General features: G+C 42.2%; 1 protein-coding gene across 1 annotated transcript; it reads right to left on the reverse strand.

The window, feature by feature from the left end:
• Window positions 1-2,415: 2,415 nt before the first annotated feature.
• On the reverse strand, window positions 2,416-6,121 carry TMEM30B (transmembrane protein 30B). Its single transcript, XM_045451173.1, has one exon. The coding sequence runs from the start codon at window positions 5,873-5,875 to the stop codon at window positions 4,814-4,816; it is 1,062 nt and encodes a 353-aa protein (XP_045307129.1). The 5' UTR covers window positions 5,876-6,121; the 3' UTR covers window positions 2,416-4,813.
• Between the last annotated feature and the right edge of the window lie 10,486 nt (window positions 6,122-16,607).

A 16,607-nucleotide genomic window follows, 5' to 3' on the forward strand; every position in this document is an offset into this window, starting at 1 on the left:
AGTTAGCGCTGACTATGGAATTTACACTACCTGTAAGCCACTTAGGTGTGTTCCATAGGCACTTGGAAATGTGAGTTTGGTGAGAAGGCAGGATACCATTCATGTATGTGATATTCGATATTGTTATTGAAGATTTTTGAAAGTGAGTGTGCAAGCTAACTTGCCCCTCAAGTAAAATTTGAGAAACACCATAATTCAGTTATTTGCAAATTCTGTTAATGTAACATAAGTCTTAACTCCTAAAGTCTTTTGGGAAAAGAGTAAAACGTATTGTACATTCTATCACTATGAATAGGAATGTTGCCTTTCCCATTTTGGATTCTTTGACACAAATGGGAAATGTCTTTTACCTATTAAAATCAGAGTAAGAATTAAGTCTCTCTTGGAAAATACTCAAGTGGTCCATTTAAATGACTATTACTGCCACATCCAGAAGTTATGCTTTTGAGAACACTACTCACTATTAGAGAGTTCTGGAGGAAAAAAAACAACACAACTGAGCAAAATAGCAAGGAATATGAGAAAGGAATATATTTCTTCCTCATCACTCCTGATGACTTTCTAAAAGCTCATGCATTTTGATGGGTAAGATTAATGAGACCACAGTGTTAAGCACCTTGAATTTTTAGAACAAAGGCCTTTTAGAAGAACAAAGTATCATTATTAATGACACATCATTTACAGTTTTCATCAGTAATGTAAAGTTTCAGCCACTCTAATGGGAACTTGGTTACGAGCTCAATGTAGAGGGCAAGGCTATTAACAAACGTTCTTGACAGTAATACCTTTCGCTTCTAAGGAAAAAGATAAATCACACTCAATCTGATCAAAAAGACAAGCTGAGGGGTTCAGAAGGAGGTGAGCCATTGCTTACTGAATTTCTTAAAGGCCTTGTCATCAATGAGCCCGCTGGCAAGCTCTGCCCTCTGGGATGGGCTCCTTTGGCTGCCAACCCCCCTCCCTATCTCCTGGACACTTTGCTAGTTCAGAAAAATGTCTCATGCTCTAAACCTCATCTTTCCCTTTTATCCCCCCTCTCCTATCTCTCTGCACCAGCAAAGAGTCTCTGCTGGGTTTCATCACCTCCAAGATTTTTCTCTGTCCTATGGTGAGTTGCTCAGCCAAGCACATGCCATAAGGAATGCAATATGCTGCAGTGACTTAATCTACATGGTGGCAATCATAATGCCAGGTGGCAAGCCAGTGGGGAAGTGTTTTATTTCTTGAATACATGTTGTTAGTCTTGTCAGGGCAATGATGGGGGGTGGCTATATGCATAAAGTCAATGCTGCCGGCAATTTTTGCAAGTTCTTTACACAGAGTGCTGCTGTCATGTAAGTTCTCTTCAGGAACGTATTTCAGTGAGATTCGTTAAGGCCTTCTTAATGACACTTGAAAGATGACTCTGTTTGTGGCTCAGTCGGTTAAGCTCCAACTTCAGCTCAGGTTATGATCTTGCTGTTCCAGAGTTGGAGCCCTGCATCGGGCTCTGTGCTAACAGCTCAGATACTGAAGCCTGTTTCGGATTCTGTGTCTCCCTCTCTCTCTGCCCCTCCCCCACTCACGCTCTGTCTCTGTCTCAAAAATAAGTAAATATTTAAAAAATTAAAAAAAAGATAACTCTGTTTTTGTAGGAGGGGAATTGAGAGAAATTCTTCTGGGGAAAAAATTGAAGTCAAAATTTTTTAAAAATTTGTCATCTAAAATCAGCTATGTTTTAGCTAGAGAAAAAAAAAGCCTGATAAAAATAAAGAGGGAATTTACTATTATTACAGTCAGTGATGACTTATATCCAAGCACATATAAGATAAGGAGTTGATTACCTTGCAGTTCTACCAATAACTCTCTTTGAGAACTTACTCAAGATTGTTGAGATCTTCAATGACAGGAAGAGACAACAGATTTAAAGAGAGGAAGAAAGTGTTGTGGTTATACGTTGTGAAGAGGTGTTGGTTACTAACAGAAATCCCAGGCTATTATTCTGTCTCTGACTTTTAATGAACGCATAGTCAGTAAATTGTTTAGCTGACTTGATTCTGGAGATACCTGGAGTCTTTCTTGTTATATTATTGTTTTGGGAGTTCCCACCTACCGTCTTTGTTTCTCTTTGGTTTGTGGTTTAATTTACAAGGCAGACCAAAGCACATTTCCAGTCCAGTTGTTGGGGCTCACTCTTTTCTGTCTCATTCCAGAAGACACAGCCCTAGCTAGGGGCATTTACTAGACAACATGAAAATTCAAGCACAGCTGAAACCCTGAAATACCAAACAAAATGCTATAGCACACAGATCATCACAGGAGAATGTTTCACATTTTTGTTCTGGACATTTTTTGAGGCTTTGGAGTCCAAAATACCCACCCAATAAATAACTGCAATTTAGAATTTGGGTAAAATGCAGAAATGGAGAAGACTACTACAATCATATTCTTTAATAAAATTTCATATTATTTTTTAAATTGACCACATTTGACCAAATTTAAGTAATAGTTGAAGATCATCTAATTCATATTACATGTTGATGTTCATATAAGTTCAAATTCTGTTTTAGGAAGTTAACACTGAAAGACTGCATTTACTCTGAGCCTTATTTTGAAAGATGATTTTCTTGCTGCAATAAAAACCTGCTAATAACACATGAACAAAGTGGTTGGTACTGTTTGTGCCTTTAAGACCATAGTTCAAAAGAATTAAGCAAATGTGATAACAAAGGTAAGACAAACATAACCTTTCTTCTCTTTCAAAAATCCAGAGAATAGGGCCTGGAACCACATTCATTGATTTAATCAGAACCCCTTAAGTTTTGTGGTCTCATTAAACAATTTAGAGCAATGGACTGAATATTGTTAAAATGATAGCAAAACATATGGTTGCTCTCGACCACATAGTAAGAAAGTAGTAAATTCTCTTACCCAACATAAAGAAAGCTAGGCTAGTAAGCTGCTTGATCGAACATTCATAATAAATAAAAATTATCTTATATACATATAATGATCATATTTTCATAGTCTAAAATCGCAATATGCAATCTGACAATAAAATTGTGTCACATTCTGGGACCGGGAAGCCAACACACTAGAATTGCTAAAATATTTTTTGGTTTATGTAAAATAGTGGGACAGAATATTAAATCACAACTGTTCCAGAAGGTCTGAGACAGAGGTCAGTGAACACGCATGCTGTCCATCAATTATTAATTTTCAAAGAACTAGAATAGAGTATAATAAAATTAATGTAAATAATTCAATACAATTCAATATTCTTTGGCTACTTAAAAAAAATACATCAAGGTCTCATAATACCTTACAGGCATGAGCAAAAACAGTAGTAACTGGAAAGTAGCTTTAATAGAGAGCAGGCACTGGATGATTTTGACAGAATACCAAATAATTGTTTACTTTCAGGAAATAAACTGGTTAAGATGATATCACTAAGGGGTTTTTGTTTTGCCATAAAAAGAAGGTGTTTTTTTTTAAATCTATAGCTTAGAAAAACTTTCTATACATTAGGATAATTTTAGAGTAGTCAGACTTTAAAATTATCTTGAAGTTTCAAATAATTCTTAAGATTCTAGATAACATATAGGACTATATTCCTTAGCATTCCTTTAAACCATTATTACAAACAAACATGCTTCACTTGAGAACATAGATTAACAAGTTTTTTCTTAGACTCCAGGGAAAATATATGCATGAAGGAAAACTTTTTTTCTCTAAGCATAAAAAATAATTTAGATGATGAAGAGGACCAAGTCAGGAGTCAGGAGACACAGGTATGACTTTAGGGAAATCATTTTCCCTCTAAGACCCCTTCCATCTATCTGATTCTAAGTTTAAAACATTCACTCCAAGCTATACAAAGTGACCTGGCATTTTCAAGTTTCTACACAGTACTTGGCAAAGTGTTTGTTTTTTTTTTTTTTTCACTTTAACCCTCCAATATTAAATAAATTGATACAAACCCTGTTTTGCAAATCTTTATGCCAGATTTCTAGAGATAGCAAGTTATTTTTCACTCATTCCACAACTTATGGAGTGTTTTCCATATTGAAGGCAGGATTGTAGACCAAACTTGAAACATTATGATTGTTACAGCCCCTGGGAACAAATGACTACCTGAAAAGCTGGGCTCACATGACTGCTTCAGGCCCATCCTCAGACGCATGAGAAAACAGGGAAACAGCCAGTATTCTACTTGCTCCCTGGTTCAGGGCAGTGATTCCAGAATTTGAGGGAATACAGGAGGGATCTCCAGACAGGCTTGTTAAAATACAGCTTTAGGAGGTGCACTCCTGCGTGTGTCAGCATCTGGGGATAGTGCTTCCTAATCTGTCTACATTTTTCACAAATATATTCTTTCCCACCCCTCCACACCTCTGGAAGTTATTTGAGGGCTTTACTCTCTCCTCCAGCCCCCCTTCCCCGCAAGAAAACCACTGTGTTGTAGTGATAAAAGAGTCAGAGGCAGGAGCCAACGAGTAGCTCCGTGACCTTGAATAAGTTATTTAACGTCTCTAGGTCTCAGTCTTCTCATCAGATAGAAGTTGAGCAAGGAATCTCCACCGTCCCTTCCATGCTCAGATGCTGAAGACTTTAAGAACCTAACAGGTCAACTTGGGAAATCGTGCAGATGGGGAGAATTTGTTAAGATCGTCTCATTCTGCCATCCAAACACCCCAGCAAGTGGGTATAATTCCTCCCTCTGGTCCCCTCATCACAACAGGAGGAAAAGTGAGGAGAGGTTGGAATTGGGATTGGAATCGAGGGGGAGAAGCCTACGAAGCCTGCCAGAGTTTTGTTTGGCAAGTAGCCGGAATCATTCTTCGTCCTCCTCCTCGTCGTTCTGGTCCTGGTAGCGAATGTAGACCACCAGCATGACAAAGCCCATGAGGATGCACAGGGAGCCCACGACCAGGTAGGCGATGCCCAGGAAGGGATTCTTGCCGCCCATCCACGAGATGTTGCTGAAGACGAGGAGCTTGTGGCCGCCGAAGGCTCGCACCGGGTAGTTATAGGTGATGTTGACGAGGTAGGCGCCGCGCGGCAGCCCGGCCGAGTAGTTGCCCTGGCGGATGCGCGCGTACAGCTTGCGGAACGTGGGCAGCGCCGCCGTGCGCATCCACACCACGAAGTCCTGGTTGATGAAGCCGGTGTTGTTCGGGTCGGGGCTCAGCTCGTAGACCGGCCTGTGCCAGTTGGGCGGGGGCGCGGTGCCGTGGAAAGCCAGCGCCAGACTGCCGTTCACCAGCGGCGGGTTGCGGAACTTGACGTGGCAGTCGGTCCACCAGGCGATGCCGGTGCGATCGAGCGGCACCTCGACGTAGGGCTCGCCGGGCCGGCGCTGGTGCCACAGCGAGAAGGTGTCGTTGAAGAGGCTGTTGGCGATGGCGCCGCAGGGCGCGATGGGCAGGCCGGTGGCGCTGCGCTGGTAGGGGGCGCACTCGTTGGCCGGGTGGCGCAGCGCGCTGGGCAGCCCGCTCAGCTGCGAGTCGTCGCGGGACACTCCGTAGCGCCGGTTATTTTGGTAGAAATTGGTCAGCTCGTAGTAGAGGTACACGGGGCCCGGGAAGAGCTCGGGCAGCGAGAAGTACCAGGCGCACGAGCAGCGAAGCGGCGGTGCGCGGCCCTGGTCGGCCAGGGCGCACGCCGAGCAGTTGCCGGTGCCCGGGTTGCCCGTGTAGTCGTACTCCAGCTCCTTGATGCCATTGGAGGAGTAGAAGAGGCCCAGGCCCAGGCCGATGAAGGCCAGGCCCGCGCAGAAGAAGAGCGGCAGCGCGATGCTGGCCGACAGCAGCGGCTGCCAGGCGGGGAGGCGCTGCTGCGTGAACGCAGTGTTGTCGGGCTGGTGGGCGCCCGGGGCCGTGGCGCTCCAGGTCATGGCGGCCGCGCCGGGACGGACGCGCGGACGGGCGGAGTGCCGCTAGGAGGTGGCCAGCGGGGCGCCGCCCCAGCGCGCAGGGCGAGCCCGGGGGCCGCTCCCGGCCGAGGTTTCCGCCGGCTTCGGGGAGGGTGGGGGCCGGCGGGTGGGGGCCGGCCCCGCCTCCGGCCCCCGCACAGGTGAGTCTCGGTGTTCTTCGTGCGGTGACCCGACCCCTCAGTTCCGCCTGGGCCCAGGTGATCCCGGCCGGTTCCGCCCCTGCCGGTAATCGGCAGCCGCGCGCCCCGCCTCTTCGGAGGTGAGCTGTGCGGGCGTTGGTCTCCACACCTGGCGGGTCCTCGGCTCGGGTTTCCTCTCCATCTGGGTGGGTCCGGCCGCCAGCTCCTCCTCGCCGACGTGAGTGGCGGCCCCAGGCTGCCTCTCGGCGGCTCCTACCTGGCTCAGGTACCACCTTCGCTTCCGCCTTCCAAGTGACTAGGCCAGTTTTTCCCCCGAGATCATCGGAGCTGCAGCCTTCAGCACAAAGTCCACTGAGAGATTGCATCGTGGCTCCTTGAGACTTGAAGATTTCAGGTTATCAATCCTCTTTTATCTGTGAAGATGGAGTGTGTGTGTGTGTGTGTGTGTGTGTGTGACTCTAGACCCTCTTGTCTTTGTAGGTTAACGTATGGACCCCCTTTCAGTCAACTTTTAACCACAAATTGGCACGCCGAGAGATTACGCTACGCAAAGCTGTTATTAATTCAATGCCTGTGTTCAAATTCTAGCATTTTTTTTTTTTTAAAGAAGAATGATATTTCGGCCAGGTGCACCAATCTGGCTGCAAAGCTAAGAAAAGTAGAAAGTTCTCTAAAAAAGTGACTCTTAAAAAAGAGAATCAAAGACTACAAGAGGTTCAGAGTCTTTAAATATCTCTAGCGGCTGAAAAAAACACACAAGAATAAAAATGCATCAGACTACCTGTGATTTCCTTTTCTTTTCAGATTATTTGCCTGACTGGAGAAAGGTCTGGTCCCAGGTCCCAAAAGACCTCGCTGCTATCCACAGTCAAGGACTTTGGGAGTGTTTGGCCTAAGGAGGTGAACTACAAGGATTTATTGTAAACAGAACCCAAATTAGCTCTGGAACATTGCTTGGGATTGTGGCTTTTATGTCTAGTTTGATACAGTATACATAAGGGGGTATCTGGCCATTTCAGCTTTGTGCTAAATCCTCCCTAGGTATTGAGGGGTTTTTGCCTCTTCTCCAGTTCATAAAATGCAAACAACGTAAATATTTTCTATATTACACTTTTGCACCTAGAATAATATATTGCATTCAGGAGTTGTTCAAAGCCCATTGAAATTTGGAAAGTTAAAATTCTTGCTAAATTAAACAGGAATTTCTTAAAAAGCATCTCCTAAGTGGTCAGTCCTGTGGTAAGTACTGTAAAAGACACGAGAGAATTAGACTAAAAAGGACCCTTGACCTCATGGCATTTGCAGTCTGATAGGGGATATATTACTTCAAAGTAAGAAAGAATCAAAATGGCCAATAGATGGCATATAGTCAAGTACCAAATTGTACTTTACAGGAATGATACTAAAATTAAGAAGTAATTATTATTTTTAAATTTTATTTTTTTAAGTTTGTTTATTTTGAGAGAGAGAGCATGCGAGCAGGGAGGGGCAGAGAGAGAGGGAGAGTTATTTTAATAATGAAAAATTCATTATCTTATTGAATGGGATGAATGCAGGTTGGAAGCCTTAGCTGTTGGAGGCTACTGAAGGAACCCTTGTGACTTGAATTCCACATCCCTCATGTCTAATTGTACCCCAAGAGAGGAAATTCCAACATTGGCAACAAGTTCCTATAGTCCTACCTAGTCTCCACTATACCTTTTCTTCAATAAGATAAAAGGACAAATAGTTCTCTGTATCATTAGGGTTGAGTTCAATCTACATTTCTATCATCAAATCATCAGTCATCCAGACAGCACACAAAACTAGGAAAACTAGGAAAAAAGTCAGTCCTCAAAACTTAATCTAGCAGATCTTAAGCCTAACAATTGTCATGCCACTACTCCCCCGAAAGTACGAGACCTCCTGTTGAGCTGAGAGCCTTTCCAGCTGTACCCTCCCTGGATGGAAGGCAACAGCATATTCATTTTGCTAATTAAGGTAACACCAGAGTGTTGCAAAAGCCAAGAGGAGAGTATTTCAAGGCAGGGAATAGTCAACAGGGTGAAACACAGCTGAGGGTTCAAGTGTGATAGGAAATGAAAAGGAGCCATTGCATTCAACTTCTGTGAAACAATATGGGTGTCGGGGTTGGAGGAGTCAGGCTCTATCAGGTGAGGAAAAGGGGAAGTGGAGACAGCCAAGGTAGAACAACTCTAGAAATGTGAGGAGCAGGGAAGGAGAAAGACAGGTGGTGGTCATTTAGAAGAGTATGTATCTCAAAGGAAAGGCTTCTTTATAGATGGCAGACAAATGTTTATTCTGGGGGGAAAAGAAAATAGCTCAGGCAAGGTTGCAGATGGGTGATACTGGATGGTACAAAGGCAGGAGCAGGCAGTGGGTCCAGAGAACAGGTGCAGGGTCACCTCACCTCTGAAATTGGAGGACATGGAGTAAGGACAGATGCATAATGCAACTGGGCTTTGGGCTCAGTTCAAGAGAAGGAAGCTTTCATTTAATAATTTCTTCTAGGGAGTAAAATACAAGGTCATATCCAAAGAGAAGAGAGAGGAGAGGGAGAGGGGACTGCCCAGGAACACGTGAAGGTGTGTTGAATGGCTTTGTCTGGGGGAGTCCTGCCACCCAGGCTGAGAGAAAGCAAGTGACTGAACATGTCCAGTGGATGGGGGTTTTCAAGGCAGGTGAATTGGAAAGATAAACGTTCAGGATAGGTGCTGTTCTTGCTGGAGAGGTGGCTAAAGTGAGATGTCTTATTAAGCTGAATGGCAGGGAAAATGAAACCAAACTGGTGGATCTAAAGGAAACAGACCAGAGACTGGCAGTCCTAATGATGTTAATGAGCAGGTGGCATGAAAGCTGGGAGAGAAAAAGTGCTGGTATAAGATGGGATGTTAAAGATTTTGGAGGTGGAGTAGTGCTGAGATCCACGTGTGTGTCCTATTTCCTGCACCAGCTTGGAAGTTCCAGGAGGTCAAGGGTTGATATACATCGTTGTGCCTCTCAGAATTCGTTGTATAATAAGGGTTCTGACCTTGTGTCTTTCATTTGATTATACGTGTTGTCATGGTGCCTTAAAGGACACTTTGGATCATGTAAATTCTTCTCAATACCAAAAAGGTGAAGAAGTGAGCTCATTCTAAACAATTCTTTATTGCATCTCTTTATTATGAGATTTCTTTCAACGTGAAAGAAAAAGGCATTTGCAATCACAATACTCCCCAAATCACTTCATTTTCTATTTTATCCATAGAAATATTTAATTTCTAATTGGTTGAATGTTATGAAAATACAATTTTTATCATTCTGCTTGTTAAGTTATCTCCTTTTGGAATAAGAAATAAAAATAAACATTTTTCCATGTTTTTTTTGTTGTCTTCCTACATTTTTAAATGGTCCCCAAATTCATGGGTCTACCACATTAAATACCACTCTTCTATTGGGCATATAGATTATTTCCAGTTTTTCAGTATTCCAAAGAATATGATAGTGGACATCTTTTTGCATATAGCCTTTTTTTTTTTTAAAGCTATTTCCTTAGGATAAACGTCTAAAAGTAGGAAAGGGGCTTAAAAATGAAACTCTTTAAAGATACATACTAGTAGAATATCTGACACTGCCATAGTAATGTGAACTTTGCTACGGTCACCAAAATTTTGCCAAAAAAACCAGTTGTTAACCACAGAATATATTTAGTTTATGCTAATAGACTATTAGATACTAGGGGAAGCAGTATAGGATCGGGGAAAGAATGCTGCTTGACTCTAAGGAAGTCCAAGTTCTACTCTAGAGTTCTTGAGGAATAAATGGCCTTGTCAGATTGCTTAACTACCCTGGTCTCCTGATTGCTTATCTGTATGACTATGTTTGCCAAAATGATAGTGAATATCTCATTCTTTTTCTTCTTTCTTCTTTCTTCTTCTTCCCCTTCTCCTTCTCCTTTTTCTTCTTCTAAGTGGATTTCACTCCTACTGAGGAGCCCAATGTGGGGCTTGAACTCAGGGCCCTGAGATCAAGACCTGAGCTGAGAACAAGAGTCAGAAGCTTAACCAAATGAGCCACCCAGGCACCCCCCCCCCATCTCTTTCAATGCAAACATTTCTGTTCTTAGTCATCTTGAGAAGTTATCTTTATACTGACTCATTGAATAGTTACCATTTATTGAGTACTTGCTGTGGGCCACTCTATAAGTGCTTTATATACATTATCTCATCTAATCCACACCACAAACTTACGTGGGAAGTACTATTATTAAACCTATTGAGCTGATGCAGAACTAAGATTTAGGCTAAGGAAATGGAGGCTGACCAATTTCTCATGGAGGTCAATGGGAGATCAGGAAGTTAAAGACCAGCTTAATTCTTACATCCTGCATTTTCAACCACTACACTGTAATGCCTGGGCATACTTCCTCCTAAAAGAACCCAAAACACTTCAACCTTGAACCAGTTTTTAGTATTGCACATCTTATACCCCAAAGATAAAAGAATTCCATGCCACTCATGGAGAATCCCGGAACATATGAGTTGGCTTTTTTTTTGTTTAACAAAAGCTATTATTTTGAAGCCAACTTTTGTTTAGCATGCCTATTTCTCTTGCTAAAGTAAAAGTAACTTCACTGGTCTGGCTATACTCAATTTTTGCATTTATTTAATTTAATTCATGACTATATATCTTACTGTAATAGAGCCAGGATTTTTAATTGGCATTCCCTTACGTAAGTTTATACTACTCAGGATTGTTGCCTATTACTCTGCCCATGGGGCAACTTTTATTTAAAAGGAATCAAATTAAATTGCTTCATAAAATTACAGCATGTGTTCAGAAAAGTTTTAAAAAATTCACTGTGCCTGGACTTCATTTTTCATTAGAAACTATATTCAACAGACTTCCTGTTTCAAAAATTATGAGTTGGTACCCCCTAGTGGAAGATACAAAGCAACTTCAGTTAACTACTACTAAAAGTTCTGGAGGTACGAAAGACAGGAATTCTCTGTGCTCCTTGCTGCAGTGTGTGGGTCCTCTTGTCACTAATTTATTGAGAAATGGTAGAGATCAGTTGTGAGAAGAGCTGCAGGGGGCAGTGTAAAAGAAAAATGAGGTAGGTGACAATAGGTCTTAAGTGGCATTGACTTCAGGTATGGGATGGCCATGTTAAAAGATGGTGGATAAACCAGCCAGGATGGGATTGGACTTGAACCATATGGTTGGAGTTTGGTTGAAGGGGGTGTGCTTGGTGAGTTGGTAGGAGAAAGGCCCAAAATGTGAGGAGGACAAGTTGGGTGAGAGAACTGAGACCGAGGGGAAAGCAGAGCTCTGGAACTGGAAAAGTTAAATCACAGTGGAATTGAACTATCCAGTATGAAAGATGGGAGGGGGTTTATGCCAGGGTGAGGGTTAGGGGAGGGAGGAGACACCAAAGCTGAACAGTGTTTTTGGAACCAGCAAATCTGTTGAGGGTGGAGGCCACCCACCCTCCTCTGCCATCCCTCTGTCCCTGGGAAGGTGGAACTCACTGGATTGGGGATGGCCTCACTGAAGACTATAGTATACATACTGGCTTTCCCTTTCACAGTGACAATATCTGTTTGAAACTTTAGGAAGTTTCATTTGTGTATCAGAAATACATAGCTAAGGGGCGCCTGGGTGGCGCAGTCGGTTAAGCGTCCGACTTCAGCCAGGTCACGATCTCGCGGTCCGTGAGTTCGAGCCCCGCGTCAGGCTCTGGGCTGATGGCTCAGAGCCTGGAGCCTGTTTCCGATTCTGTGTCTCCCTCTCTCTCTGCCCCTCCCCTGTTCATGCTGTGTCTCTCTCTGTCCCCCAAAAAATAAATAAACGTTGAAAAAAAGAAATACATAGCTAAGCATTTAAAATTTTTCAAGAAGTTATTATATTGTGAAATTAAATAAAATAGATGTCTGGGTCATGAGAGGGCAAAGCCATATGTTCTAACATTCATAAGCTGGGGAGGGAGGGCTGACATCTTAGGAAACGGGAAGTCCCTAAGAAAGATGTGCTTAGATGCTCTTCCCTGTTGGATAATATCAATAAACTGGATGAACATACTTTGAATTCCATTATCTAGGTCACTGATTCAAATGTTTAAATACCTTGGCCAAACACCCTAGGAACCTGTACCTGTCATGTGTGTTGATCAACATTGACTTGTTAACATTCAATCTGTAGATTGTATATCCATGGAAGGTTGCGGGGGCCCCTGGCCTTTCTCTCTGAATAGTATATCTGCACTTGATCTTAGCCAAAAGGCCGAGAAACGATCTGAATAGTATATCTGAATTTGTGGTGGTTGTGTTTAAAATTGTAGTTTTCTTTCTGTAGGAAAAGTACCATGATGATGGCTGCATTGTGTCAAGTTCTAAACCAAAGTTTAGGAATCTTAAAGGGACCAGGACCCTAGATGATACCTTATCCAGTGGTTTCCAAACTGGCCAAGTAGCAAAATAATTGGGGCTGGTAAGGGGCAGTGTTTAAAAATACATATTCCATCTGCCCTTTTCACTAAATCACAACCCCCAGGGGCTGGTGCCAAGGAAGCTTACTCAGAGCAATCTGATGATAACCCATCTTTGGGAGCCACTAATCTACTCCAGCCTCATAATCCTTTTGGGGAATTCTCTTTGATCTTTGTAAGGATTTCTGTGATGCAAGGAACAGAAACCGAAGCCAACTTTAGTAAAGGGGTGGCTATTGTTCAGAGATGAGGAATCTCGCACAAGGAAGGAACTGAAGGAAATAGATCTGGCTCTCACAGGAATAGAAAGTCATCAGGCAGCTTCCCCTCTCTCTGCATTGTTTGTCCCTGCTTCTCTCTGTACTTCAGCAGGCCACCTTCATTAGCAGCACTTAGTTTTAGTCCTCCAAGTCTTGGGCCTTGCATGGCTTTGGGTTGTCCCAGCTCTGACTTGAGTACCAGTGCTGGATCACGTCACAGCTCCTCCTGACTCCAGCAGACATATTCTTTAGTTCAAGAGAGACTCCAGGTTGGGTCAGGGGTCCAGCCCTGGTTCAATCTATTGTGGCAGGGGTGGAGAAAGGTCTCATGACATACACATGACTGCCTACATTAAACTCCTCAGTAAAGGTTGAAGGGACTCTTCCAAAGGAGGGGAAGTACAATCTGGGTAAGAACTCAAATGGTGTCTACCATAACTTTGTAACTTCCTAGCTAGGAAATCATTTGGGCTCTGCTTGAACACTTCTTGTGACAGGGAACTCACCATTTTGTGAGGTCCATTCCTTTTCCAGTTCCAGCTTCTTTAGTAATAACCATCATATATTCTAAGTTCATTCTCTGGAATGATGCAGAATAAACTTACTCCTTGCTCGTTAAGAACTCTGAAGATGGCTTTCGTGTTCATCTCAAGATTTTTATTTCCACACCATGCATACTTAGTTCCTTGACCTGGTCCTTGCTGGATCTAGCCTTTCATCATTCTGGTCTCCTTCTTTTGCACATGGCTTGAGTTGGTAGATGTTTTTATTAAAGTATTTGCTTACTTAAAAATCGTGATTTTTTTAAAGGATTGAGAGTGGCTTTAAAATATGCAATAGAACGACATAAAAAATATCCTTCAAAGCAAAAGAATGAAGGCAAAGGGGATACATTTCATAAAATAAGCAGAAGCTGAGAGAGAAATTGGTTCAAGAAGCACCTTCCATGTGGTCTGCACAATTTCTTCTTCAGCTTTCTAGTGGCCAGCCCAAAGAGAGAATGATGGATCACTGCATTCATGAGAGAAAAAGCATCAGCCCAGAAGAATTTAAACGATTTCTGGTGCAAAGAACAGGAAATATTTTCTCCCTGGGGTTCTCCCAGAGAAGATGTAAAACCAGGTAAACAATATTTTTAACAATATCCTTGCAGTAAATATTGTAGCCATTTCCTAGGACTGTTTCTTACAAGGTCTGCCAAAGTGAGGTATAATGGTGTTTGGTCAAAGCACAGTTCAGTGAAGACATTCTAGGGAGGCTATGTGATCCAGTCTGGGTGTGCCACTCTATGGTTCTTTGCCCCAGAAAAGAACCCCATTCTCTGACCCTGGAATTCTAGAAAGACACGGTTGAACAAGGATTCTGTGGTTAAAAAAGAGATTTGAAAACTGCTGACATAAAAGAATGGGTACATCGCTATCCTTCAGGTAATCTACCATAGATAATGCTCATTTCCCAAAGTTTTCAATAGTCAAGGAGCAGCAGTGAGTTTCAAGATTAACCATCCTCATAAGTTCCTAAAGCACAGGACTTCTAATGTTGCCAGTTAAACTCAGAGCCATATGTTGTAATAATCAAGTGAGCTAGGGAGGGTTGACAACTTTTTATTAAATCTGAGGTGTTTGACAATGACATATGGTGGACAGAAGGCCACCACACCTCCACTTTGAGGTGGGCTAGGAAAGGACTGTCTGTAAGTGCTCAGATTCTCCTTAAGAAATAATTTGGTGTTTGCTCTAACAAGATAATATAGTACAGCCTCAATGATTTTAGCCTGAAAAAAATTTAAATCTCTGATAACCAAACATCTATCTTATCTAAAAGCAAATCTCAGTAAATCACTCATTGAACATCTAGCTTTTTATACCGAGAAGCATATACATAAGTTTAAAAATGTAATATATATAAAACTAGAAAGTTTTGGATTCAGAGCAACTAGCTTTTCTTTGTGATAATAATAGATAGGATCCGCTCTGTATCAGTGCCATTCTGGTTCATGATACTAAAGAAAGCCTGGCACTGATGTGCCAGAGAAAGCCCATCTCTCTATTCCTGGTAATTGGAGTACATGCTGTTTCTGATCCATCAATGGACTGTTATTCCTGACCTCGAAACACAGTGGCATGAAGTGCAGGTTCCTTATCAGCCCTGTGACTGAGGGTGGGAACGGGCCTGGCGAATCAGTACTGAGCATGAGAATCTTGGCTTATCACTGATTTCAGTCCTCAGAATCAAAGATTATGGAAAGATCAATAAATGCTGCAAATACTCTTAAGTTTTCATCAGATTATACCACAATGTTGACAAAGAGTTTAATAATGATCAGTGGTAGAATAGGTGTGCCTACAACTCGCGTTGTGTAGAACTTTAGCCCAAGAAACCCAGAGCTTATTCAAGCAGGAAAGTGACATGCATTTTAGATAGATCACCTAGTAAATTAGGAGAAGAGTAAATGATTGCCCTTAGGAAAAATGTGATAGACTAACCTCTGGTCCAGTCAATAAAGAAAAATTTCTATTAAATGCCAACATGGGCTCTTCCCCATCTATTCACAAAACCATGTCATAACTCAATTTTTTTAAAGTTCTGCGGGAATAATGTGTATGTATGAGGATCCCTGTGTTTTGTGGCTGCAGATGATCAGAGTGGAAGTGGGAAGTTGCAAAATTAATCAAATGTAAAGTAATCTTTATTAATCTCCCAGAAGGCAACAAGAATCTGTTGGGGCAAAATCCAAAATGCCTGGTTGACCACAGCTACATGGACGGATAGAACTCTACCTTCTTAGAGGGCCTGCCAGCTGGTGCCAGAAGTGGATGCATCTGGCTATCTGCAGGACCTTTGACCTCATTTTAAATGACTACGACAGGGACAGCACCCCAGAGCCAAAAGCCTGGTGGGTTGTGGAGCAAGGATGACAGCAACAAAGCTTGTTGACAGGCTTGTGAAGGACTGGTCCCAAGTCTTCCTTCCAAAAGCAGGGGAAAGACCGCCCATTGTGCCCTCCCTGTAGGTTCACACAGCCCACCTCAGGTCATCTTTACATCCAGTTTGGGACATGATGCCTCATCCCACCATTGATATGGCAGCACTCCCTCTGTCTACACATGCCACTTGCCAAGAAACACAAATCACTTGGTTCTCAAAACAGCTGAAGATAAAAATCTTTTTTTAGCAAGTAAATTAACTAGTATCAAAGCTCTCTCTTAGAAGGGATCTATGGCAGATGAATCTTCTTCAAGAGTTTAATTTAGCTCCATTCTTTTTGCAATTTTTATTTTATTGGCATCATTTTAAAATTTAATTTAATTTTTTTCAGGAATAGAATTTAGTGATTCATCAATTACGCATAACACCCAGTGCTCATCCCAACAGTGTCCTCCTTAATGCCCCTCACCCCTTTAGCCCTTCCCCCCACCCAACACCCTGCCAGCAACCCTCAGTTTATTCTCTGTATTTAAGAGTCTCTTATGGTTTGTCTCCCTCTCTGTTTTTATATTGTTTTTGCTTCTCTTCCCTTATATTAATCTGTTTTGTATCTTAAATTCCACATATGAGTGAAATCATATGATATTTGTCTTTCTCTGACTGACTTATTTCACTTAGCATAATAGACCCTAGTTCCATCCACATTGTTGCAAATGATAAGATTTCATTCTTTTTGATTGCTGAAAATATTCTATTGTGCGTGTGTGTGTGTGTGTATATATGTATATGTATATACACACACATATATATATATGTATATATATATATGTATATACACATATGTATATATATATATATGTATATACACACACATATATATATATATGTATATGTAT

Source organism: Leopardus geoffroyi, chromosome B3, assembly GCF_018350155.1.
Source record: "Leopardus geoffroyi isolate Oge1 chromosome B3, O.geoffroyi_Oge1_pat1.0, whole genome shotgun sequence".
Classification (NCBI taxonomy): Eukaryota; Metazoa; Chordata; class Mammalia; order Carnivora; family Felidae; genus Leopardus; species Leopardus geoffroyi.

Excerpts from the sequence above, each read along its gene's own strand:
- TMEM30B (XM_045451173.1), bottom strand. The coding sequence starts at position 5,875 with ATGACCTGGAGCGCCACGGCCCCGGGCGCCCACCAGCCCGACAACACT.